This window comes from Calypte anna, chromosome 15 (genome assembly GCF_003957555.1).
Source record: "Calypte anna isolate BGI_N300 chromosome 15, bCalAnn1_v1.p, whole genome shotgun sequence".
NCBI classification, from domain to species: Eukaryota; Metazoa; Chordata; class Aves; order Apodiformes; family Trochilidae; genus Calypte; species Calypte anna.
In genome coordinates, this window is record NC_044261.1 from 10,757,260 (window position 1) to 10,779,692 (window position 22,433).

The 22,433-nt window shown below is 58.3% G+C and overlaps 1 protein-coding gene across 1 annotated transcript; it reads right to left on the minus strand.

Annotated features, from left to right (window-relative positions):
* Nucleotides 1-1,546: 1,546 nt before the first annotated feature.
* SCARF2 (scavenger receptor class F member 2) lies at nucleotides 1,547-21,067 on the minus strand. Its single transcript, XM_030460781.1, is given in 17 exon segments — nucleotides 1,547-2,622; nucleotides 2,625-3,050; nucleotides 3,053-3,263; nucleotides 3,266-3,310; nucleotides 3,313-3,426; nucleotides 3,429-3,524; nucleotides 3,834-3,836; nucleotides 3,918-4,069; nucleotides 8,079-8,200; nucleotides 9,587-9,704; nucleotides 9,789-9,892; nucleotides 12,360-12,488; nucleotides 12,837-13,055; nucleotides 13,167-13,686; nucleotides 13,977-14,078; nucleotides 15,757-15,815; nucleotides 20,881-21,067. Coding segments are annotated over 17 exon segments (2,898 nt in total). The 5' UTR covers nucleotides 21,063-21,067; the 3' UTR covers nucleotides 1,547-2,326.
* Between the last annotated feature and the right edge of the window lie 1,366 nt (nucleotides 21,068-22,433).

The following is a 22,433-nucleotide window of genomic DNA, read 5'->3' on the forward strand; positions in this document are numbered from 1 at the left end:
TGGCTTGTACTGTAGCACTGATGGAGCTGATGGAGCCAGCCCCTCACAATCCCCTTTCCAGCATGAATACTCTGGCACCACCATTCCCTCTACCAGCAAGAGCTGATAGAGAAATTTCCTACATCATTTTGGAAGGCCTGTTGCCTCAGCGTGTTTCATTCTCACTGGAGTTTCCCTTTCCAAGTTTTATTTTGGTAGGGCCTGAAATAGGAAATGAATTGTTGGCAAGGGGATCACTGCTATCGCTGCTTGCTGGCCAAGCCAAAACAAATGTGCTTTTGTCAAACCCAACAGCTCCTTCTTCAGTTTAGGAAATGGGGACAAAATGGGAACAAAACCAGTGTTACAGTATTGGTGAAGGAACGGATGGGCCACAAATGCATCCATCTCCTCTGCTTCCCTGGCTGAGGTCTCAGTGGAGGGGAGGGCAATGGCAGTCCCTGCTCCACCTCAGTACCTCCTGCCAGCCTCAATCCACTGCTTCTCTTTGGCTGTGGAAGGCCAGGTAACATGCTAAGTCAAGCCTTCACGTTGTCACCAGAAAGCTCTCACCTATCTGTTAGGGAAGGTGGCTTCAGGAAAGATAGATCTTAGGTATAAAGTGCTTCCTTCTTCATCTCTGGTGAGCAGAAGATTTGGGTTTTGCTCCACATTATGACTTCATCCTGTGATTGGGTTCAGCTGTTTTTTCTTTGAGGCCAAAGGTTCTGCATGTCCACAACAGTGGTGGAAAGCAGCTAAGAAAAAAAAGTGCATTTATGCTCTGTACTATCCTTTTCAATGGACTCACAGCTGCAGGGAAAACTGTGTCATGGCGTGGCCTCTGTTGATTTGGGAACCCCTCACAGTATCTGTTACAGGTTGCTGCCAAGTCAGATATGACCAAAATGTGGTGGTGGAGGAAAGCCTGCAGGCCCCAGCAGGATGGTTGGAAGAGATTCATGGTCACATTATGTGGAGAAATCAGCCCTTCATGATGCTGAGGTGTAGCAATGCCTCATCCATTGAGATGGTGATGTCCTTCATGGCCTGTGGCAATACAGGACATTTATTAGAGAAGGCATCCGACACATCTGAGCTGGAAGGGCCTGCTGAAAAGAATGTGGGGCCCTACAGTGGACCTCAGGCTGACCATCAGCTGTTGTTGTCAGTTCAGAGAGAATGTGAAGAATTGGAGAGGCCTGGAGGTGGGCTATCACCATGCTCATGGATCTGCCCACATTGCACCAGGAAGAGGTGGAGGGGGCTGTGCTGAGTTAGCCCGGCCATGAGGAGGTGAAGGGGATCTCAGAGAAGCCAGCTGAGATGATGGAGTGTCACTGATCGAGCATGAGGAGCTAAAGCAGGAGGGCTTTCAGGCTCTGAAAGAGGCGGCACACAGAGGGCTCTATTCCCTCCCATTCCCTGCCCATATTCTCTCCAGCTCATGCAGACCATCAGCCCCTCCTCTCTTTCACCCCTCCGGGCTGAAGCCAGAGCAAGGTGATTCCAGCTCCTGCCCCTGCCAACGGGAGCCTGGGCAGGCAGAGACAGCACCCAGCTACAGAAGAAATACATTTTTATTAGGAAAGCTCTCTGCAGAGGTGCCAGGCTCTGTCGTACCAAACTAATCCCTCCAACTCTGTTGGCTCTGGCCAGAGCTAGTGCTTTTCTCCCGGGCAGCGGCAGCCCCGGCAGAGGGCAGGGAGGCTTCCGGTCGAAACCAGCTCGACCGCCGGCACCGGGCACACAATGGCTGCGGTGGGTCCCGGCTGTGGAGAGCTGTGCCTGGAGCCCAGTGTGTTGGGGGCAGGGGTTTTCCTCTGGTGATGGATGGGGGCACATCCCTGGTGGTGCCCTGAGTTGCCCGGGCAGCAGCACACTCCCTCTCCCGAGCTCCGCAAGCCTGACGGACCCCGAGTGGGTTGGGAAGCGAGTGGCTCCGTTACTGCAGAAGTATACGGTGGTAAGTCTAGTACAACAAGCGCTGCTTATGTGATCGATAATACTGCTAACAAAAAGGGGTGGACGGGATTATACATTGCCACGCACGGACCATTCCCTCCCCGCCCCTGGATTGGCGGCCAGGCCGGCTCCCTGTGGTCCTGCCCTGCACGGGAGGGTGAGCTGCCAGACCCAGGCAGGGAGCAGGCAGCAGGGCTTGGAGGGGAGGACAGGTCCTGGGGCAGGGGAGGATAAAGGAAAAAGGGGAACGAGAGATACGGTGGGGGGCAAATGGAAGCTCACGGGCTCTTCAAATGCCCCTGCCCAGTCCGTGGCCATGCTGGCAAACGTCCTTCTTCCCAGTGCATGACCGGCCGGCAAGGGGCCGGTGCCCATCTCCTGGTCACTGCACGGCCTGGGCGGGCATGGTGGTTGCCCTGGGCTGCTCCAGGCTGGGCTTCTCGGCTCTTCTTCCTGGAGGCTTTTTAATGGGGGTTTTTCTTGGCCACTTGCTCGCTAGGGAGAGAGCCTGGTCCTGGCTGCTGCCAGTGCTCGGCTTCCCCACCCGCTTGGGCTCCCCGGCAGTTGGCTCAGCCACCCAGGGAATCAGTTTTTGCAGGTGGGGAGAGGTGGGCAGCAAGGGCTTGCTGGTCTTCTGGCTCCCGGCAGCCGCTGAGCGCTTGGCTTTCTGAGGAGGGTAGGCTTCTCCCTCTGGCTGCCTACTCCATTGGCACGGGTGCCTCCATCCCCCTTGTTGAGGCTCTGAGTCTTTTCCTTCAGCTGGGCAGCCAGCTCAGAGGCCAGGTGGGGGTGGAGGGGCTCGGAGCGAGGTTTGCTGGTGTTGGGGCTGCGAGGAGCATCCTTGTTGTCCCCGCCCCACCGCTCCGGCTGGAAGGCACCCATCTTTCGGAAGGCATTCTGCACTGCCCCATTGATGCTCTCTGCTGGCTCTGAGCTGGCTTTGCTCCTCTGCTTGGCCTTGGAGGAGGACTGGGACTCTCCGGGGAGGCTGGCTTTGCCCTCGGGGACACCAGGCTCCTTTGGTTGCTTCTTGCTCCGCGTGCTGCCCTTCTCCTCTGCTCTGCCCTGTATGCCAGCCGAGGTCTCGCTGGGGCTCCTCTTCCTCTGGCCAAGCCCTGGCCTTGCTCGGGGCTTCCAGACAGGGTGGCTGCTCGCTCTGGGGACCGGCTGGGTGCCGGGAGGGAATTGGACTGGCTGGAGTTGTACCTGCCGTGGATCCAGGAGATTTTGGGCTTCGTCGCTGGGTCTGGGGGACGGGGTTTGGTCCTCTCTGGGGATGGCGGCTTCCCGGAGCTGCGGGGCTCCACGCCAGCATCCTCTCCTCCTCCTTGGACTGCTTGGAGAGGCGAGCGACCCGGGCAATAGAGGGGCAGCGCCGGCCGAGCCTGAGCCGCAGGAGGAGCGCTCGCTGTCCGAGGACTTGAGGCAGCGGCGTTTCACTGCTGTCGGCTGGGAAGCTCTGACAAAGCCTGTCTCCTTCAGGGAAGGGTGTATTCGCCTGCTTCTTCACCACCAGCTGGGGCCACCACCTTGTCCCCGGTGTTGGCAGGTGTTCCCCGGTCCCTGCTGTCGCCCATGCTCTCTGTGGGAGGAGAGGACAGAGGTGTCAGGCTGGATGTGCCAGGGCAGGGGAAGGACGGAGAGGCTCCCGCAGCACAGTGGGTTGTCATCCCCATCTGGTTCCTCCTCTGGTGTGTCCCTAAGTCCTCCCAGCCCCTCCTCCTGGTCAGGGACTCCAGAGCCAGAAGGCTTTTAAAAACAACCCACAGCAGCAAATGCCAGAGGAGGGAGCTCTAAAACCGCACAGGAGGCAACACCAGCACCCGTGTCCCTTCCTGGGGAATTAGGAGCCAGTGTGACATGCGTCCATGCTGCAGCAAGGGTGACACCTCCTCACTGAGAAGACGGTGGCCCCTGATGATGGCCTCAGAGTCCCCTGGGGAAGCACCCTGTCCCTCTGTCCCCCAGCTCACCTTCATGGGGACACAGTACACTGGCCCCTCATCTGTGGTGTCGAAGGAGGAGAAAGACCCACGGGATGACCAGGACGGGGAAGGCTGCTCCACCACAGAGGGTGGCTCGATGAAGCTGCAGTTCAGCGTGTTCTCCAGGTCATGGTGGGCCACTGTGAGTGCAAGAACTGCTGTCAGTGCCCATCCTGCTGACCACCCCTAGCCAGAGAGGAAGGGTGGGATGCTACAGAGCTCCCCCCCTTTGCCCCCACAACTTAGCAGTTGGTCTTGGGAACAGGGACAGCATCCCAGACATGGGGACATTCTCTTGTCCCACCCAGGTCCCCAGCCAAGCAGCCACAGAAGCCATCAATTGGTGGGACCAGCAACCCAGCATCCCCCATGCCTGTGGGCAGCAAAGCCTGTGCAGGCCTTACACCTCCATCATCCCCCCCTCTCCACAGCAGGTCTCCAGCTGCCCAAATCAAGATGCACATAGCAGAGGGACGAGTCACCCAATGTCCTGGGGTCCTATGAGAACCCAGGGAGAGTACTAGTGGTGACCCATGAGCTGCACAAACTGCATGGCTCTGGTGCTGCAACCATCTCCTTCCTGGGGAAAGAAAATGAGCTGCCAGCTTTAATGCATTTCACTGTTCCCACTTCAGCATCTAATGTTCACATTTTCCTTTTCCTTCTGCTTTCTGCAAAAGGAGGGAGATGTATGGTAAAAGGCAGCAGGGGGATGTTCAGCACTGTTTTTTCCTAGTTCTGCGCAACTTTTCAGTCCCTTTGTCAGCTTCTCCCATCCCAAAGCCGAGGAGGAGCATCCCCTCACCATGGCGGCTGCCCACAGTGAAGCTGATTGGAAGAGAAAAACCACGAGAGGGAAATCTTGGTGTTAAAAATGTTTTTGGCTTCAACAGTTAAAAAAAAAAAATGAGCAGTGTGAGTTGCTTGGGCTGGGCCCAGGAATTGTGAGCGGGTCACTTTTTTCTGTGACCCATTTCTAAAGCTTCTCACTGGATAAGCTGAGGTTCCAGCCCACCCCTGGTGCTCTCCTGGGTTCCCACTCCTTCAAAATCATTTTTTTGGGTAACTGCAGGACCAGGGCAGCACCAGCTGGCTGGAGGGCACTGACCTTTCTGGACCACCTGGGCACCATCAGATGCCCTTGTTCCCATCCCCTCCCAGCAGCTGACATTGGTATCACCAGGTGTTTGCAAAATAACTGTGTTATGGGTGCCCACTCAGGACCTTTATTCTTTATTAGAATAATCTGGCCTCGGAGATGCAGGACATGAACTGATGACACATGCTGGGTTAAAAAGTAAGCAAAAAAAAAAAAAAAAAAAAAAAAAAGCAGTGATATTTAAAGAGCAAACGGCCTGGAGAGGGGAAGCAGCAGTTTCAACATGGCTTTTCTTGTAATAAAAACAAAAAGGGAAATTAAAAGCAGCCGGCTGGAAGCAGATGAAGGGCAATGCTTCCTGAGAGGGAGTGTGAGGAGTGCCTGGACTCACAGCCATCGAGGCGTCTCTGGGACTCGATGAGACTCATGATACAGCCAAAGGATAAAAAGAGGATGTGCAGCACACCCCAGAGCTGCGGCTTGAGACTCCTGCCTGCTTCCCTGGGATTCATTCTCCCACCGACTATGCACCACAGGCTGATGGGGCTGGGAGACTGGGAGAAATGTGCCCGATTCTTCTTTGGGTCCCCTCCTGCTGCTTCTCCCAAAAAACTCCTGGCACTACAGCACCAGGGAAGGCTGACCCCAGCCCTGCTTGTGTGGGCAGCTGGCTGGGACCCAGAACAGAACAAAACAGTGAAGGAGCCACAGAGAGGCCATGGGAGGGTGGCCGCTGGAGCTCTCCTGGCCTCCCTCCTGTTTCACCCCAACTCCCCAGCATCTGTGGGGTGACACACACTGAGACCAACATGGGTACCACTGATGTACCAGGCAAGCAAACCCCATGAAACCACCACAGGGATGTCCAAACCGTAATCACAGCAGGCCCTGGCATCTGACCAGGATGTGGCCCACTCAAGTGCAACCCCCAGGAGGTGCTGGTGTGGGCAGCAGTTTGAGGGGGCAACCTGGGGCTCCAGGCAGCTGATGAGGTTTGGTGGGGCTTCAAAATGTTCTGCCTCATCTGGGGAGGTTCTGCTCTGTATGGACTTGTGCTTTGCTGGTGGTGAGCATGATCATGTTTGAGCCCAGAGGGGGAACAGCTTGCAAATATATGGCTGTGACAGTGACTGTGTGAGGATATGAGCACTCCCAGAGTGACGATCTACCAAGTGTCCTCAGGTCCAGCCAGCCCTGGTTCACTATGACATCTCCACAGGGTCCTCAGCCCCTCTAGCACTGATCTGGCACTTGGGATGCATTTCAGCATCCCCCAGACCCTCTTGCCAGAACAGGCCCAATGTGGGGAACAGGTAGCCACCACAGCCTCCATGAGCATCCCAGGGACTCACTGCTGCAGGACCAAAGCAGATCTCCATGTTCTGGCAGGGGCTGGAGGCATCATCACTGGACCAGACCATCACCATCACCAGAAGGACTGACAGTGTCTTAAGACCACTCTGGCTCTGCCAGGGACAACACCAAGAACACAAGACAACCCCTGACCAAAGCATTTCCCCCAGGAAACATCAACCCCCGACCCCTCAAACAGGCCTTACAGACAGCTCCAGCCCAGCTGGGACCTGTGGCCATCCCAGGCATCCCTTGAGCACCATTATGGAACCTCAGCCTGTCCTGAGGTGGCTGTCACCCTGTTTAGATGGAGCAGCTGGGTGGGTGCCAGCAGCCTCCAGACCCCCTGAGCCCCCCTGCCCTTGCCACACACAGGCATCTCTCTGTCCTCCCTGAGCCCTGCCTGGCCCCTTCCACAAAACACAGCCTCTGTTATCCTTGCAGCAGGAATGTTTCTCCAGCCCTGGCCCACCCTGCTCAGGGTAGGGCTTGCTGTGCCTCATGCCGTGAGCAGTCATGTCCCCCTGACTTGATGCTGGAGCTGAGGTATGATGTGCTGGGATGGGGACCACCTCTGTCCCCCGCCCAGGACAGGGGATTTGTCCTCAGGCCGAGCTGTTCCATGCCAGGATCCAGTCCCTTAAGGGGCTTCAGGAAAGCTGGGGAGGGGCTTCGGACAAGGGCAGTGAGTGATAGGACAAGAGGGAACAGTTTTAAGCTGAAAGAGGGGAGATTTAGGTTAGATATGAGGAAGGAATTTGGTGTGAGGGTGCTGAGGCCCTGTCCCAGCTTGCCCAGAGAAGCTGTGTCTGCCCCATCCCTGGCAGTGTTGGAGCAGTCTGGGGTGGTGGGAGGTGTCCCTGCCCATGGCAGGGTGGATGGGACTGGGTGAGCTTTAAGGTGCCTTCCAACACCAGCCTGTCTGGGATGTGGCTGCTCAGGGTGCCTGGGCAGCGCTGCTCACCCAGTGATGTGTGGGGGGACGTGGGGCTCAGTGCCATTGTGGCACAGGGTGGGGAGTGCTGCCTTTGCCCCCCAGTATTCCATAAGCTTCTCTCTGAGGTGGCAGATCCCTGTCCTCAAGCTGGGATGAGCACAGGGAAGTTTTGGAGGGTGGGGGTTACAGTGTCCCTCAGCTGCCTGGCTGCGAGGGGAAAGATCAGGATCTCCTGTGAGCCTGGTTGGTGCCTGGGCAGCATGAGGAGCTAAAATCTCTGCCAAAAATTTCACCCAAAATCTCTGCCTCTCCATCCTTGAGACTGCTGCCCACAGAAGGAGCGTGGTCTCCAGCCCCAGCTCAGATGCTACAGGCCCTGCAAAGCTGGGGCAGGGTCGGTCAGGATCAATAGGGCAAACAAAGTGTTTGGCTGCTGCAATGGGGACTGTTCTCCCTGGGGAACTTACAAACTTCACAAGCAGCTCAGCCGAGCTTCAGGCACCAGGAACCTGTCCTGGTGATGCAAAATTATGCACTTTGAGATCCAGAAGCTCAGACTGAGATGAAAGGGCTGAGACCCCATGGGCCAGGCAGCTTGCACCAAGTGTTGCGGTGGCCCCTGGGAGCTGTGTGTCCTTGTCACCATGCACCTCCCTGGGCTTGGAGATGGAAAGAATGCTGAGAGCCTTGTATACTGCCTCACTGTGAGTAACCCCAGGGTTTGTCTCTCTGGCCCCTCCCAAAAACCCCAGCAACTTACCCACGACCTTGGGCAGCTTCTGACGGCGCAGGGGGATGCGTGGGAGCTTCATGCTGATGCGACTGAAACGCCCACACAAGCGTCTTGGAGGCTTCTTGGCTGCTGCTGGGTCCTGGCTGGAGCTGCAAGAGAAGGTGACAGCCCCATCAAAGAGACACCGACACCTGCCTGGAGCTGGGACAGTCCTCATGGGCTGAGAGGGAGAGCTCAAGGACACTGCAAATGCAGAGGGATTTTCGGGAAGATACTGGGGCAGATCAGTGCAGGGGGCTGCCCTGGACACGGGGGTCTGGCAACCCCCCCAAGTTGCTGCCAGCCCTGAGCACCAGCTCACTCCATGCCAGAGTGGAGCCAGGGGGTGGTGACAAGGCCAGATCCAGCCACCAGCATTGGCAGCCTGGCCTGAAACATGCCCCGCAATGCCCAGCCAGGCCCTTGAATCTTAAAAAAAAAAAAAAAATAAAAAAAAAAATTATCCCAACCCATGAACAAGCAGCACAACTTCTCTTTATTTGCTCTCTGGTTTCAAAAGCCTCTCCAAGCAGTTCTCCAGCAATCATCTGCAGCTGCAGGAGTGAGCAGCTCCATGGGCTGAGGCAGGGAACCTGTGAGGTACCACCTCCATCCCTTGGGATGCTCTGGCAAGTGACAGCAGCTGGGACAGTGACCCAGCTCTTTGGGGACATTGGGCACCTTGGGAGAGAGGTAACTATTTCGAGCTGTTTCCCCTCTCCGACTGATACTTCACTTCATGGGGCTGCATTTGAGCTTTTGTCTGCAAGGTAACTCCAGACAGCCCCCAGGCTCTCCAAACCAGATGTGCTGGACTGGGACTGAGCTGCAAGGCTGCAGGGGAGGCTGCTGGAAAGTTTCTGAGCAGTGGTCGGTGGAATGCAGGGAGGCTTTTTCCACAGCCAGAGGAGCTGCTGGGGCCCACTCCTGCCTTGCTGAGCAACAGTGATGTCCCTGCCCCTATAGTGGAATGTCACCTGGTGCTGACAAAATGCTGCCAACATCCCAGCCTCGCTGCAGGAACTCATCCTCCTGAATGTCCCTGGGCAGGACAGCCAGCACTGCCATAGCCCATCACCCCCCAGGCTTCATCCTAGGGCTTAGGGATTTGTTCTGGGGGTCTTGGTCACATCTCAATGCCCTTGTTCCCTTTGCATATCAGCTCCAGACTGGAGGGGACCTAATGGGTGTCTATTAAATGATGGACCACAAGAGGGAAATAAAGCCAGGATGATGGTCCCCTGGCAGAGCTCACCATGAGTATCCCAGCTGGGTTCTGCACTGAGGATGCAGTGGGACCTCCTCAGACCTTGGAACTCAGGCCACACAGTATGGTGCGGGCAGTACTGCTCTGCCTCAGTTTCCCCCAGCACCACTGTCCCAGTGCGGTCCCCTGTGTCCCCCTGCTCGTCCCAGCCCCACACTTGACACTCATGTCCCCAGCTGTCCCCAGCTCCCCCAGAGCCTGGCCAGAACCTTCGGGCCCCAGCACTCACCTATGGGCTTCATCCTTCTTGCGACAGACGCAGCAGCAGCAGAGCAGGGAGAGCAGAAGGATGAGCAGCAGGGCCAGGAGAGCTCCTGCTCCGATCACCCCCATCCTCTGGTTGGCCTCTGCAAGACAAACTCGGCTACCTCAGCCCCAGGGCTGGTGGGTGGTGCAGCCCGGTGCCCCGCTGGGTGCCCACTGGCACTCACCCATGTGGCAGGCACCCGTGAGTGGGTCACAGGCCCCGTCGTGGCAGCTGCAGAATTCGGCACAGTTGGCTCCATAGTGGCCAGGGGGGCAAGTCAGGTTACAGCTGGAGGGAAGGGGCTGGGTGAGAGGCTTCATCACCCCAGCTGCTTCATCCTCCCAAGCTCTTCCCAGGCTCTGGGGAAAAGCGGGAGGGACTTCTCCAGCCTGCTCCAACACAGCCCCCCCACCTCTTGCAAGTCCCTACGAGCAGGAGCCTGTCACCCACCACTTGGGGGTTTGGTCCCACTGGAGCTGACACCCTTGCTTCTCCCTGCAAGAGGCTTTGCAACTAGACACAGTAATTACAAAAGGACATTAACCCAGCAGTCACATCTGAACACCCCCCCAGAGTCACATACAGGGTTTCTCGGTGGTGACGTGGTCATGGCATCCCCAGACTCCCTCATGCCAAGTGGAGTGAGGTGGGGCCCAGTGACCAGGAGCTGGGATGGTGCCCAGACTGGTTTTATTTTTATTGTTTTGGTCTCCAAGAAGAAAAGCAACTGTGTGGCCCTGAGGCATCCATGACCCTCCTGGTTCAGCTAAACTTGGTGCCAAATCTCCACCACTGGTAGAAGGACCTTCCTGATGGTGTTACTGAGGCAACAGGGACATGCATGAATGGCCACCATCCCATCACAGAAAACATGTACCAGGCCCATGCTAAAGCAACTGGAGCTCCTGGTGCTGTCAGGACTGACCCAGCCTGCCACCCCAGCCATGGGACAAGCTCCATGGAGCAGGACCCGGGTGGGTTTAGGGGATGTCCCTCCGCCAGCTGCTCACCAGCTGCAACATCCTGGCCAGAGCGGCTGCAACCATCAGGAGCCAGAGGCCCCAAGCCCAGACGTGCTCCCAGGGGACACAGCTGCCCCCCAGGCTCTGGCACCCTGCCCAGAAGTGGCTCAGCCCATTTCACGCTTCAGCAACTTACAAAGCACCGGCCCGGCCCAGCCTCGTGCCCCTAGTGTGCTCCGTGATGGGCATGGAGTCCCTGCGGTCGCTCCAAGCAGCTGTGCTTGGGGCAGCAAACAGGGAGGACAGGATCAGGGATATTTCTCTGGCAATCCCAAACCTCCCACCCCACCACTTGGTCCCATATTTCTGCCCCAGAGTGAGATTTTGGGAGAGCAGAACTGGGGGTGAGGGGTGGGAGGGTGGGTGTCCAGACACCTCTGAGAATGATGTGGAGGAGATAAACCCCTTTGTGCACACCCCAAATATTTTAGCAGCCTTTCCTTTAGCATGCTCCCAGTGCAGAGCTGAGGGGCCACCCCTGCCCACTGAGGGCATTCCTTCTGTCTGCCTTGCAGAAATAATCCCCTTTTCAGCAAAATTTTGCTGACAAAAAACAGTTTGCACACAGTCAAAGGGATCTGTCCCAGTACTGAGGAAGTCCCTGAGCCTGCCAGGCATCCACCCCTCCAGGCACTCACCCTGTGGTTACAGCTCCAGAATGTTTCTGGGGTCAGGGCTGCATCCTGAGTATCTCTGAACCCACATCCTGAGCATCCCCCGTCCCTGCATCCTGAGCAGCCCTGGTCCCTGGTCCTAAGCATCTCCAGTCTCAGTGCTATGATCAGCATCTCAGAACAATTTATATTATACTCTGCCTTCTGGTGCTGTGCTCAAATCGGTGCCACATGCCCCTGGTGAGCACCAGGACCCTCTTAACTCCAGCTCTGCTAATCAAGGTGGCACCAATGCCCAGAGTAGACACCATGAGCTGGCATCAGTGCCCACCTGTGTGCCTCCCTGCTCACTTCTGCAGCCCTGCTGGTAGCACAGATGGGCAACTGAAGCCCCGCAAACCCTACCTGAAACAGAAATGCTCCCTGATTTTGTAACCTGAGTGAAGCAGCAGCACAGGTGGGATGCTGGCCCCAAGTCACTGGCACCAGCTTTGTGGTTAATTCCTGGGAAAATCTGGGCAAGACCTGGGGAAGATGATGTGCACACCCTAGCTAGGTGGAAAACACCTCCCTTGCCTTTCCAAACAACTGGAAAAAACCACCAGGGGATGCGAGGAGGACATCGATGTCCCTTGTGCCCCTTCCTTGGGCAGGGAGCATGGGGGTGGCCAGGGGAATTCTTTCCGGCGATGAGGAAAACTCTGGCCAGAGCAGAAGCTCACAGCAGGCACACTCTAGGGATGCTGTGCCCATGAGGCTATCTGCTATTCTGGGATGCAGTTTTCTTTCTCTTTTAATCTAGAAATTCCACCCTGAGCTTAAGGAAAAGAAAACCCAAACAAACCCAAACTACCATTTTTGTCGACAGCATTTGTTTGTGCCAAATAGCCATTTCCTAAAGCAAAATCCCTCTCTTGCAGCATTCCTTCACTGTTAATGGCTCTGCCAGTGCCTCCTTTCCCCTCTGCTCCAGATGCATCTTGAATTGCTGCCTGTGAGTGCTCCCACCGCAGCAAAACCCTTGGTTGGGGATTGTGGGGACCCATGGGACAGGAGGGGACTGAGCAGCTCCCATGTACCAGAGGCACCCCAAAAGCATGCCTGCCATGCCTGACTTACAAGGTGCCGTGGGAGCCGGGGTGGCAGAGGCAGCGTCCAGTCTCGAAGTGGCACTGCCCATTGACGCAGTCGCTGCAGACAAAGGCACAGTTGTCCCCATACGTCCCATTCCGGCACTTGGTTTCGCACCTGGGGAGGGATGAAAGCAGGTGTCTGGAGCACCCCCCGGTGTCCCCCCAGCCTTCTAGCCTGCCCTTCTGCCTACAGTCAGGGAGATGGGGCTGTGCAGTGCCAGCCTCTTTTGGGTGCTGAAAAGCCCTGCACCCAGTCCTTGGTATAAGCCTGTGGGAATGCTGCCCAGCTTCAGAGCTGAGCCCTCTCACCATCACCCAGCCTCACCTGGGGGCATGGGGCAGGGGTCTCATAGTTCACTCAGGTCCCACAGCTGTGCCAGTGGGCTCAGCCCACCCCTGCCCTCCCCAGAGAAAGGTGAGGAGCCCCCTCGCCAGCCCTGCCCCAACACCCAGGCTCACTCACCGGTCTCCAATCCAGCCTGGGTTGCAATGGGAGCACTTGCCATTGATGTGGTTGCAGGTGTGGCCATCCTTGCAGGGGGGACAGAGCTTCTCACAGCCCTCTCCGTAGAAGCCAGGTGAGCAGGGCTGGTCACACTTGGTGCCATTCCAGCCTGCCTCGCAGGTCAGGCAGCGCCCGTCGGCCACAGTGCACGGCTGCAGGCTCTTGCACTGCCCACACCTGCAACAGCCGAGGGGGAACCCTGTCACCCGCTGCAGCACCCCAAAACCTGCCACCACCTCCCACCGAACCCATGCTGCTGGGACAGCTTCACGGGGTCCAGCCACTCACCGCCTCCTGCAGCCTTGGCCGTATAAACCAGCTGGGCACGGCTCACGGCAGTACTTGCCCCGGTAGCCAGGCTCACAGGTGCAGGTCCCATCCACCTGGTTGCACTTGCCCTTGTAGCACTGGCAGTAGCGGTCACAGCGTGGCCCAAAGGTGCGGTCCCGGCACTGGCAGCGCCCGGTGAACTGCTCACAGGGTGAGTTGTTGCAGGAGCATTGGTTGTTGCAGCCACGGCCCCACCAGCCCGGCTGGCACAGGCAGTTGCCTGTTTGCTGGTCACACTGGGAGTTGTGGCTGCAATAGCAGGAGCTGGAGCACTGGGGTCCCCACCAGTTGGGCTCGCAGGTGCATTTTCCTGTCTTCTGGTCACACTTGCCATGCTTGCAGAGGCAGATGTTCTCGCATTTGGGACCCCAGCGGTTGGGGTTGCACGTGCACTGTCCGGTCACGTCCTCACACTGCCCGTTGGGGTGGCAGCTGCACATCTCCTTGCAGTCAGGACCCCAGAACTGCCGGGGACACTCTGTGGGCAGAGCCATCAGCCTTGGCACTGCCCATGGGACAACCCCAGCAGCAGTGGAGACCCCCGGGCCTGATGGGACCCCTTGGCTGCAGTGCCCCCCCCACTCCTCCCAGTGCACCAGATCTCAGAGGAGATCATTCCAAAGGGACAATGCCCTGGGGACAAAGCCAGGGGACAGGCAAGGGAAGAGCAAGAGCCCCTGTAGTCCTGCCCCTGATGGTCTGCTCTGGAAAGTCACCCTGGGACGAGCCAGCACCCCAGCCCCCCCCCAGGTGCTTGCCAGTACTTACTGGTGTCACAGTTGGCCCCGAAGTAGCCGTGGCGGCAGCGGCACTCGCCAGGTCTGACACACACCTCATTCTCCTTGCAGGTGAAGTTCCCCTCACACACAGCTGGACAGATGAACAGACAGCAGACATGAGTGCCAGTGCCACCGGGCTCATCCCTGCCATCCCTAATCCCCCCCCAGCATGGCAGGGCAGGGGAAAGGGTGTGTAGTGGCACTCCAGGTGCTACTGAGCTGTGGCACCACCACCAGCCAAGCAAGTAGCCAGGCAAGCCAGATGGGACCCTTGCCAGAAAAATGCCACCAGCATCCTGCCACCCAGCTCAGCTCCATCCCTGCCACTGGCTGCACCCATCAGTGTCCCCAGCTCAGCTCCATTGCTGGCTGTGGGGACATGGATTGGGGGGGCTTGGGGCAGCCAGGAGCTCCCTGCACACCTTGGGACAGCAGTGGTGTCACTGTCATCCCCGCCACTGCCTCTCCCACATGGACCATCAGCCCCCAAAGGCCACCAGCCCCTCTCCAGCCAAGGGGATCTTGTGCTGGGTCCAAGGCCCAGAGTGGGGCAGGACGTGGGGCAGGCAGCACTGCAGTGCAGGCAGGCACAGGCAGACCCTGCATGCTCAAGCCTCCTAAGCCACCGGGGGAGGGAGAGTGGACCACCCATCCCATCCACCTTACCTGGGATTTCTTAGACCTACGGTGATGGATACTATAGAACCCCCTAAAATAGACAGATGGCACAGGTTAGGAGCATTGAGTAGTGGTTAGAGCAGGTAGGGGGGGGAGAGGAAATGGGGACAGCTTGCTGGTGGGACTGTCCCCTCATGCTGTCCTGGCAGACCCTGTCCTTCTCTCTTCCTGCCAGCACGTGAAAGGGCCGTGTCCAGTTCCTGGTGCGTGGGCACCAGCGCATGCAGTGAGCGGTTACGAGGGCTCATGCACAGAGGGTTAGTTGGTTACGTGCTCTGCGCCTCTGGCTGCAATCTGCTGTGGTGTGGGCCAGCACAGGGCTCCTCTGGCTGAGCTCCTGCAGAGCAAAGAACTCAGAACAGCCACTGGCATCCTGGCAGCCATGCGGGAATCAGCTCCCAGGGCTTGGTGCTGAGCACCTGTGCTGGGCTCACCATGGCTCTGATGACAGCCGTAACACTCAGTGTGGTCCCAGCCAGGGCTGCCCTGCCCACAGGCTCGGTGGTCCCTGCCTGGCACCCTCCTGTCCCCGCAGCCACTCCCCAGCAGGGCCATGATGGACTGATACATGCCTGATCCTGGCAGCTTCTCTTCCACTGGCTTGGCTCCCCATGCTGCAGCACCCATAGGAACTTTCTGGGTCCCATCCCTGAAGTTGCACCTTCCCTGTTCCCACACTTAACTCCAGGGAAAACACTGTTCTCTTGGTCCCAGGGCAGCCCCTTCCCCCCAAAATCCTTAGACCCAAAGCTGGCCAACAACAAGAGAAACCCCCAGGCCTGGGAGAGAGGTGATGCTCCTGGGGGAGGAGCTCAGTGGGGGCAGTGGGTACACCAGGGCTGGGCTCTGGTGCTCTTAAATGCTCTGTGACGAGCACCCATCCACATGCTGCTGGCTCTGAGCACTGCAGGGAGGCAGGACAGCCTCCAGCATGGTGGAGGAGAGTCCAGCTGCAGGCAGAGGTCCCTGGGACTGGGGTCCATGCTGCAGGGCACATCAGGGTGGCCCCTGCCAGTGAGGGTCAGGCCACGGGTGCTCAGCAAGGCTGGGCAGATGAGCAGTGTCCAAAGAAGCAAGACACCAGTGCTTACCTAGTAAACACTCGCTTCCTTGTTGCCTCCATCCCGGGCAGCACACCAGCACCAAGGAGCTGCAAGGGAAAAAATCAATCACAAACTGTTATGACCCTCATAGAATCATAGAATCTGACAAGTTGGAAAGGATGCATCAGGATCATCAAGTCCAACTCCTGTCCCTGTGTAGGGCACCCCAAGAATCATACCATGTGCCTGAGAAACCCCAGAAAGCCCTGGTCCTTCCCAAGAACCCACCAGGAGCACAGGTGCTGTGATGGGGCAGACTAGAGCAGTTCCTCCTATCAAAGAGGAGCAATGAAACAATGAGAATTCTGTTCAGAACCGTTAGTGTGGAAAAAAAATGTCCCAGACCCCCCAAAAGCTGGGGGAAAAAAGGGAAAGCCCAGCAGAGACCCAACTGCTCTGCAACCGAGGGCCCGGCAAAGCAGCCAGCTCCTGGGAGTGGATGGCTCAAAACCTGAGGCCAGATGCACACCTTTTCTCCCCTGGGTGCTTGTGGGGGTGTTGCAGTGAGCAGCTGTGCCTGCACTGAAAATGTCCCCATGCTGCTCTTCTCTGCCCCCATCCTGCCTGCATTCCCTGCTGCACTCTCCCTCATGTACGAGCCAGGTGATGGCAACTGCAGGATGAGTCCCTGAATCCCTGTCTGTCCTGGAGTACCAGCAGGTCTGGGAATTGCCATGAAGAGGATCAACTGCCAAAGTGGTTTTGGCACAAGCTAGACCCTGGCTAACACTAGGATGGGGTCTCACACCTTTGTGGGAGCCCGACCAGGGTCACTCTGTAGGGATGGGACATGTGGGGAGTAAGCAGGGACACCTCAACCCCACTTCTTCAGTGGCCACCGCGAGCAAATGGCTGGGGGCTCACGATGCTGGAACCCAGGCATGGGGAATGTGCTTCCCATGCTGTGACACCACATGAACCCCTGATGGTGGGAACCTTGCTCAGCCCTGGTGTGTCCAGCATTGTCTGGTCCTCACAGGCACTGGGAATGATGCTGGAAGGTTATAAATGGTCCGAGCAGACGCTGCAGTCGAGGAAAACTTCCCTGGGCTCGTCCGGCCATGCAGGCTGGAATGCATTGTGCTTTTTTTTTTTTTTCCTCTTTATATGTAACAAATGCAGAAGAGGAGGAGACAACGAGGAAGTATTTGCTCAAAACCCAGCACAGTCACAGGACCGTGTCTGGCTGCCAGACAGCCTTGTCCTGGGGCTGGGGAGGGAGCTGCCAGCAGCCTCTGGCCCAATGCTGGTACCAGAGAGGCTGGACCCAGCTGCCGCCCCCCCCCCCCCTCCTTGGCTGGTGGCACTCACACGGCCCAGCCGGGAGCATCGTGTCCCCTTTTTCATGGTGGAGGGTGAAAAGTTGGAAAGGAGGCTGAAAAGAACCACAAAAATGATTCAAGGCCTGGAAAAAATGCCTTGCAGCTGGAGCCCAAAATAGCTCCATCTATTCAGCCCATCGAAGCGGTCGTGAGATGCTGTGGTGGCAGCCGGTGTGCACACCCCCACCCCGTGGGGACCCTGGGGCTGGAGCAGGGGCTCTGCTCCTGCCATGCACGCAAGGGGATGCAGGGTCTTAACCACCAACCCACCTCCTGGAGACTAGGTTTTTTTCTGCAAGCCACTTCAGGCCCCCCTCCCCCAAAAGCCTCACCAGCAGTGCTCGGGCACAGGCAGGAAAGGGTCTGTGGTGCCCTGAGACCCCCACCGTGCAGCTGAAGTCCCTGCCATCCCCCCTGAGTTGCTTCCATTGCTCCACCCTTTAGAAATTCAGTGTTTTAGCTGTTTTTAGATGAAACTTTTCAGGTTTCCAAGGGGAAACCCCTCCAGCTGGGAAAACTCCTTCCTGGAACAGCTCAGCCTGGACACCAAAAGGGGCATCGTGGAGGATGCACCAAAAAGCATCAGCCGTGATGAGAGCCCTGATCTGACAGCGAGAAGCTGCAAGCTGCCAAAACACAAAGGCAGGAGGGAAAACCCCCTTTGCCTTCCATGAACCTGAGGCAAGCAGGACCAGGACCATCACCAGCCAGGAGAAGGACCCCAGCCAACCCACCGCCTCACTGGATGTAGGATTTGAGCTTATCTGTTGACTGCTAACTAATCTCTCCCTGGCTACGCCCGCACCCTGCCGCTCAGCCCCCACTTCCTTTATCAGCAGCTTTGACAGCAAATAACCTCGTGCCTGTGGCGAGGAGAGGAAGCATTGGGACACCGATGCTCCCAGCGTGGCACAGGGACTGGTCTCTGAGTGCACTGGGAACCCCTCAGGGCGTGGGTCTGACACATCTCTGGTGGTCTCAGCTCCTCCAAAGAGGGCTGGCACCATCTGTCCGTGACCACTGGGACTGGGGTAACTGGGAGGTCTCTTCAAAGGCTCACTCCCGACCCACACAGCCATGCCACCACAGGCAGGCACAGTGCAAACGCTTGCTGCTTTTTCTCCTCTTCAAAGAGCTACAAATGCTGGGGTGGGGGGGAGGAACAAATAAACAAGAAAGAAAAGCTCCGTCCGAGCTGTGGCCTGGGTATGGGAGCTGATGGGCAGGAGGAGTGGGGATGTGGGCAAAGCCAGAGCTGTGACCTACGGGGAGGAGCTCCTGGTGCATGCATTGACCTCAGTACATGGCTACATCCTGCTCACACCAAGCATCAGAGGGACCTCTGCAAATGCTCTGGGGGTTTCACACTGGATGAAGTTACAGAGGGCACAAAATATGTCCTTGAAACATGTGCATCCTGGTCACCTTCCTCAGCCTTGCAGCAGTGCCCAGGGCTTCCCATCCTCCAGAACACCAACCTGGCATCAAGCTCCTTCTTTCTCGGTGTCATCATCACCCAGTGCCACCCAGCTCCCCTTGTAGGGCACACAGGGCTCTTGGGACCACCGGGTCCCAGCCAGCAGCATTGCCCTCCAGACAATGCCAGCCACAGCTCCCTGACCCGAGCCCAGCCTCAGGGTGCAGGGAGAGCCAGAAACCTGGTGCAGGCAGGTGCAGGATCACATATACAGAAGGAAATGCTTTGAGCAGAGAAAGAGAAAAAAAAAATAAAAAAGTTAAAACCCTAAAGATTAGCAAGGGAGGGCATTACTGAGAGCAGGACAGGGACAAAGCAATGCCCATGCATACAAGGCTTCCCTTAACCAACATCCCAAGTAGCAGCTTCAGAGAGGGTCATGTTGACTTGTAACTCATTATAAGAGTTTCAAATTTAGGAGCAAGTTGCATCCAGTACACAAAATTTTTAACACCAAATAGCCCCCAAATTTGCCCTTTTCTCCTACTCAGAAGGTGCTGAGGCAGAATCCTCTAAGACTTGCAGCTGGTATCCCTGAGGAATGCCTGGATATGCCCAGCAGAGACCATCATTTGTAGGTCAAGAATCCAACCAGCAGCTTTACTGAGGTCAAGGGATGCACACCAGGACCTTCTCCCCAAGACACCTCTGGCCCGGCTGCCCCCAGCCCCCAGCACAGGGCAGGACCTGCAGCACCTGGCCCGGGTGTTTGGGGCCACCAAGGTGGGGTTGGATGGTGACACACAAGGTGTCTACATGTTGAGGGGAGCACCACAAGGTGCATGAGTGGGGAGGGAAGAAAGCTTTGCAGAAAGTTGAGGTGTAGAAAATGATGCAAACATCATCTCAGCTTCCTAGGGACCATCACCCCCCTATCTTGTCTGGTTCCTGAGCTGCCTCCAGACCCCAGCTGCCACAGGATGAGGGACACTAACATCTGCCCATCCCACACGTCCTGCTCACCACCGAGTGCCTCTCATGCACCCCACGGGTGGCACAGGGAGAGAGCCTGACCCCCAAGGTTCTGGATGCAGCATCTCCCCCACTGACACCCAGTAAGAATGGAGGGTTCCTGCACAAGGAGGAGCACCCAGACACCCCATCAGAGCACCTGGGACAGGATGCTGGGAACTGGGCGGGGTGGATGCCGCTAAACCCCCCTCTGCCAGCCCATGCGGTGGTGGCAGTTTTCTGGGAACCCGTGGGCAGATGCGAGGTTGGGGGGAGGACCGACTCCTGCATCCTCCCCTGCCGAGGAGCCGCACGGGGCTGGGGCTGCAGCCGATCGGGCTCCTGAAATGCCTCTTTAGGAAACTCAGCCTGTAATTTGAGGAGGGGGCACCAGCGCCCTGCGGCCCTGCTGAATGGAGCCATTATGCGGCCCCTCTCACTCGCAGCACATGTTTTCCTTGTGGACTCGTCTGACCTCACGGGCGAGATGTAAAGGTGCATTTATGGCCTGGGCCCCCCATTCAGGGCCGGGATCCTGCTCTCCAAGCCAGGAGGGAGAGTCTGCAGACACTCTGCCCCTTTTGCTGGGGCCAGCTTTGCCGAGGAGCCTGGCCAGCACCAAACACCGAAGCTTGGCCCAAGGTGATTCTCTGGCAAGCAATCCGTGGGACACGGAGGGCACGGAGAGCGAGAACAAGGCAGTGCCAGCTCCCAGGGCCCTGCTTCTGACCAGGGAGCCAGGATGTGACCTCTGAGGGACAGCCAGGCAGTGCCAGCACTCCCTTTCTGAAGCCAAATCCAAAGATCCCGGAGCTGCCAACTCTAGGGCATCTCCACCAGGATACCCTGAGCATCCCGCACCCTGCCAGCCCGGGCTCGGAAGGACCGCCCGGGACCGCCCCCCCCCCCATCAACCCCAGTCCCGGCGGCAGCCAGGGCACGGCTCCTCACAGCAGAACCGGCCCCGGGGGAACAGGACCAGCCCCGGGGGCAACCAGGAATGGCTCCCTGTAGCAGGACTGGCCCAAGGGGGAGCAGGACCGGTCCCGATGTGCCCTGAACCGTCTTCCCGCAGCATGCCAGAACCGACCCCCCCTCTACTCCCGGCCCCACTCGGCTGGGCTCCTCGCCCCCTCCCCTGCGCCCGGCTCCCCCCGCCTCAGCCCCGCACAAGCCGGACTTTGTCTTGGAAGGCGCCCAGCGCCGCGGCTGGCCCGGGGGAGGGGAGCAGCGGGTCCGCCCGTCCTGTCCCGTTCCCCCCCATAGCCCCACCGCAACCCCTGCGCCCCGGCCCCCCCCAGTGCGGGTGGGGGTTGCGATGCCCCCCGCCCCGGGCACACCTGCCCGCCCGGCCGCTCCTACCCGCCGGCCCTGCAGACGTTCCTGCCGCGGGGGCTCAGCTCTTGCGCGGCTCCGCGGCTCAGCACCAGCATCAAAACCGGCAGCAGCAGCAGCGCGGCCCCGGCCCGGGCGCGGCGGGGCGGTCGTAGCCTATGGGCCGCCATCACCGTCGGAGCGGCGGGGCCCGGCTTGACCCGGCCCATCCCACACGGGGCCGGGCTCTTCCCCCCCCCCCCACCCCTCCGTCGCTCCCCCCGGCTCCCCCGTGCCCGGTGTCCGCCCGGCCCCGGCTGTTGCTCGGCGGGCGGAAGCCGCAGTTCGAGCGCTCGGGCTCCGCCGCCGCCGCCTCCCCCGCGCCCCTCTCGGCAGCGGCGGGAGGGGCCCCGCCGCCAGCCAGGAAATTCCGCATTGGTTCCCCTGACGGCGGGCCAGGCTCCGGGGGCCGCCGGCCGCCGCCTCCCCCAGCCGCCGGGTAGCACCGCCCCGACGGCCCCGACGGTCCCGAGGGTCTCTACCGGGCAGGCAGCCCCGCCGAGCCGGTGAAGCATGTCCCGGGGTGGGGAGGGGGGAAAGGTCCTGGCTTCCCGTTCAGCCCGGGGGTCCAGAAGCTCCCCGGGAGGACCAATGACTCTGAGGTTTGGCTAGCCAGTGGGTCCGGCAGCACCGGAGTCGGACTGTCCCAGTGGTTTGACAGCTCCAGGTGTCCGGCAGGTCCCGGAGCCCGGCGGCCCCGGGCTCTGGCTGTCCCCAGGGTCCAGCAGCTTCAGGGGCTCGATGGCCCTTCATGCACAAAAGCCCCGGGGCCTGGCTGTCCCAGGGATCTGGCACCCATCTGGTGTGTCCAAGAGGGCCAGTGGTGTCCTGGGTTGCACGAGGACAAGTGTGTTCAGCAGATCCACGGAGGTTCTCCTCCCCCTCTACTCTGCACTGGAATACTGGATCCAGTTTTGGGCTCCCCAGTTGAAGAGAGACAGGGATTTACTGGAAAGAGTCCAAGGGAGAGCTGTGAGGGTGATGAAGGGACTTGAGCATCTCTCCTGTGAAGAAAGATTGAGAGATCTGGGGATGAGAGATCTTCTCATCCTTGAGAAGAGAAGGCTGAGAGGGGATCTTCTGAATGTCCATCAATATCTGAGAATGGATGGCAAGTGGAAGGGGCCAATCTCTTTTCAGTGGTGCCCAGTAGCAGGCCAATGAATAATGGGTTTGAGATAGAACATAGATGTCCCACCTCAACATAACAAGAAACTGCTCTACTGTGAGGGTGAAGGGAGCCCTGGCACAGACTGCCCAGAGAGGTTGTGGAGTCTCTTCTGGAGAATTTCCAAACCTGCACAGACATGTTCCTGTGTGTCCTGCCCTGGGTGATCCTGCTGTGGCAGTAGGATCGGACCAGATGGTCTCTAGAGAGGTCTTTTCCAACACCTAAAATTCTATGATTCTATGATCCCTGATGGGTTAGACTACCACCTGTAGAGAAACAAGATAAACCAGGTGCCTCGAGTTGCCAAAGAGTGGGTGTGAGTCCACCTGTGCCTGGTTAGGGCAGGCCCCCTATTACCAGGGGGCCAATA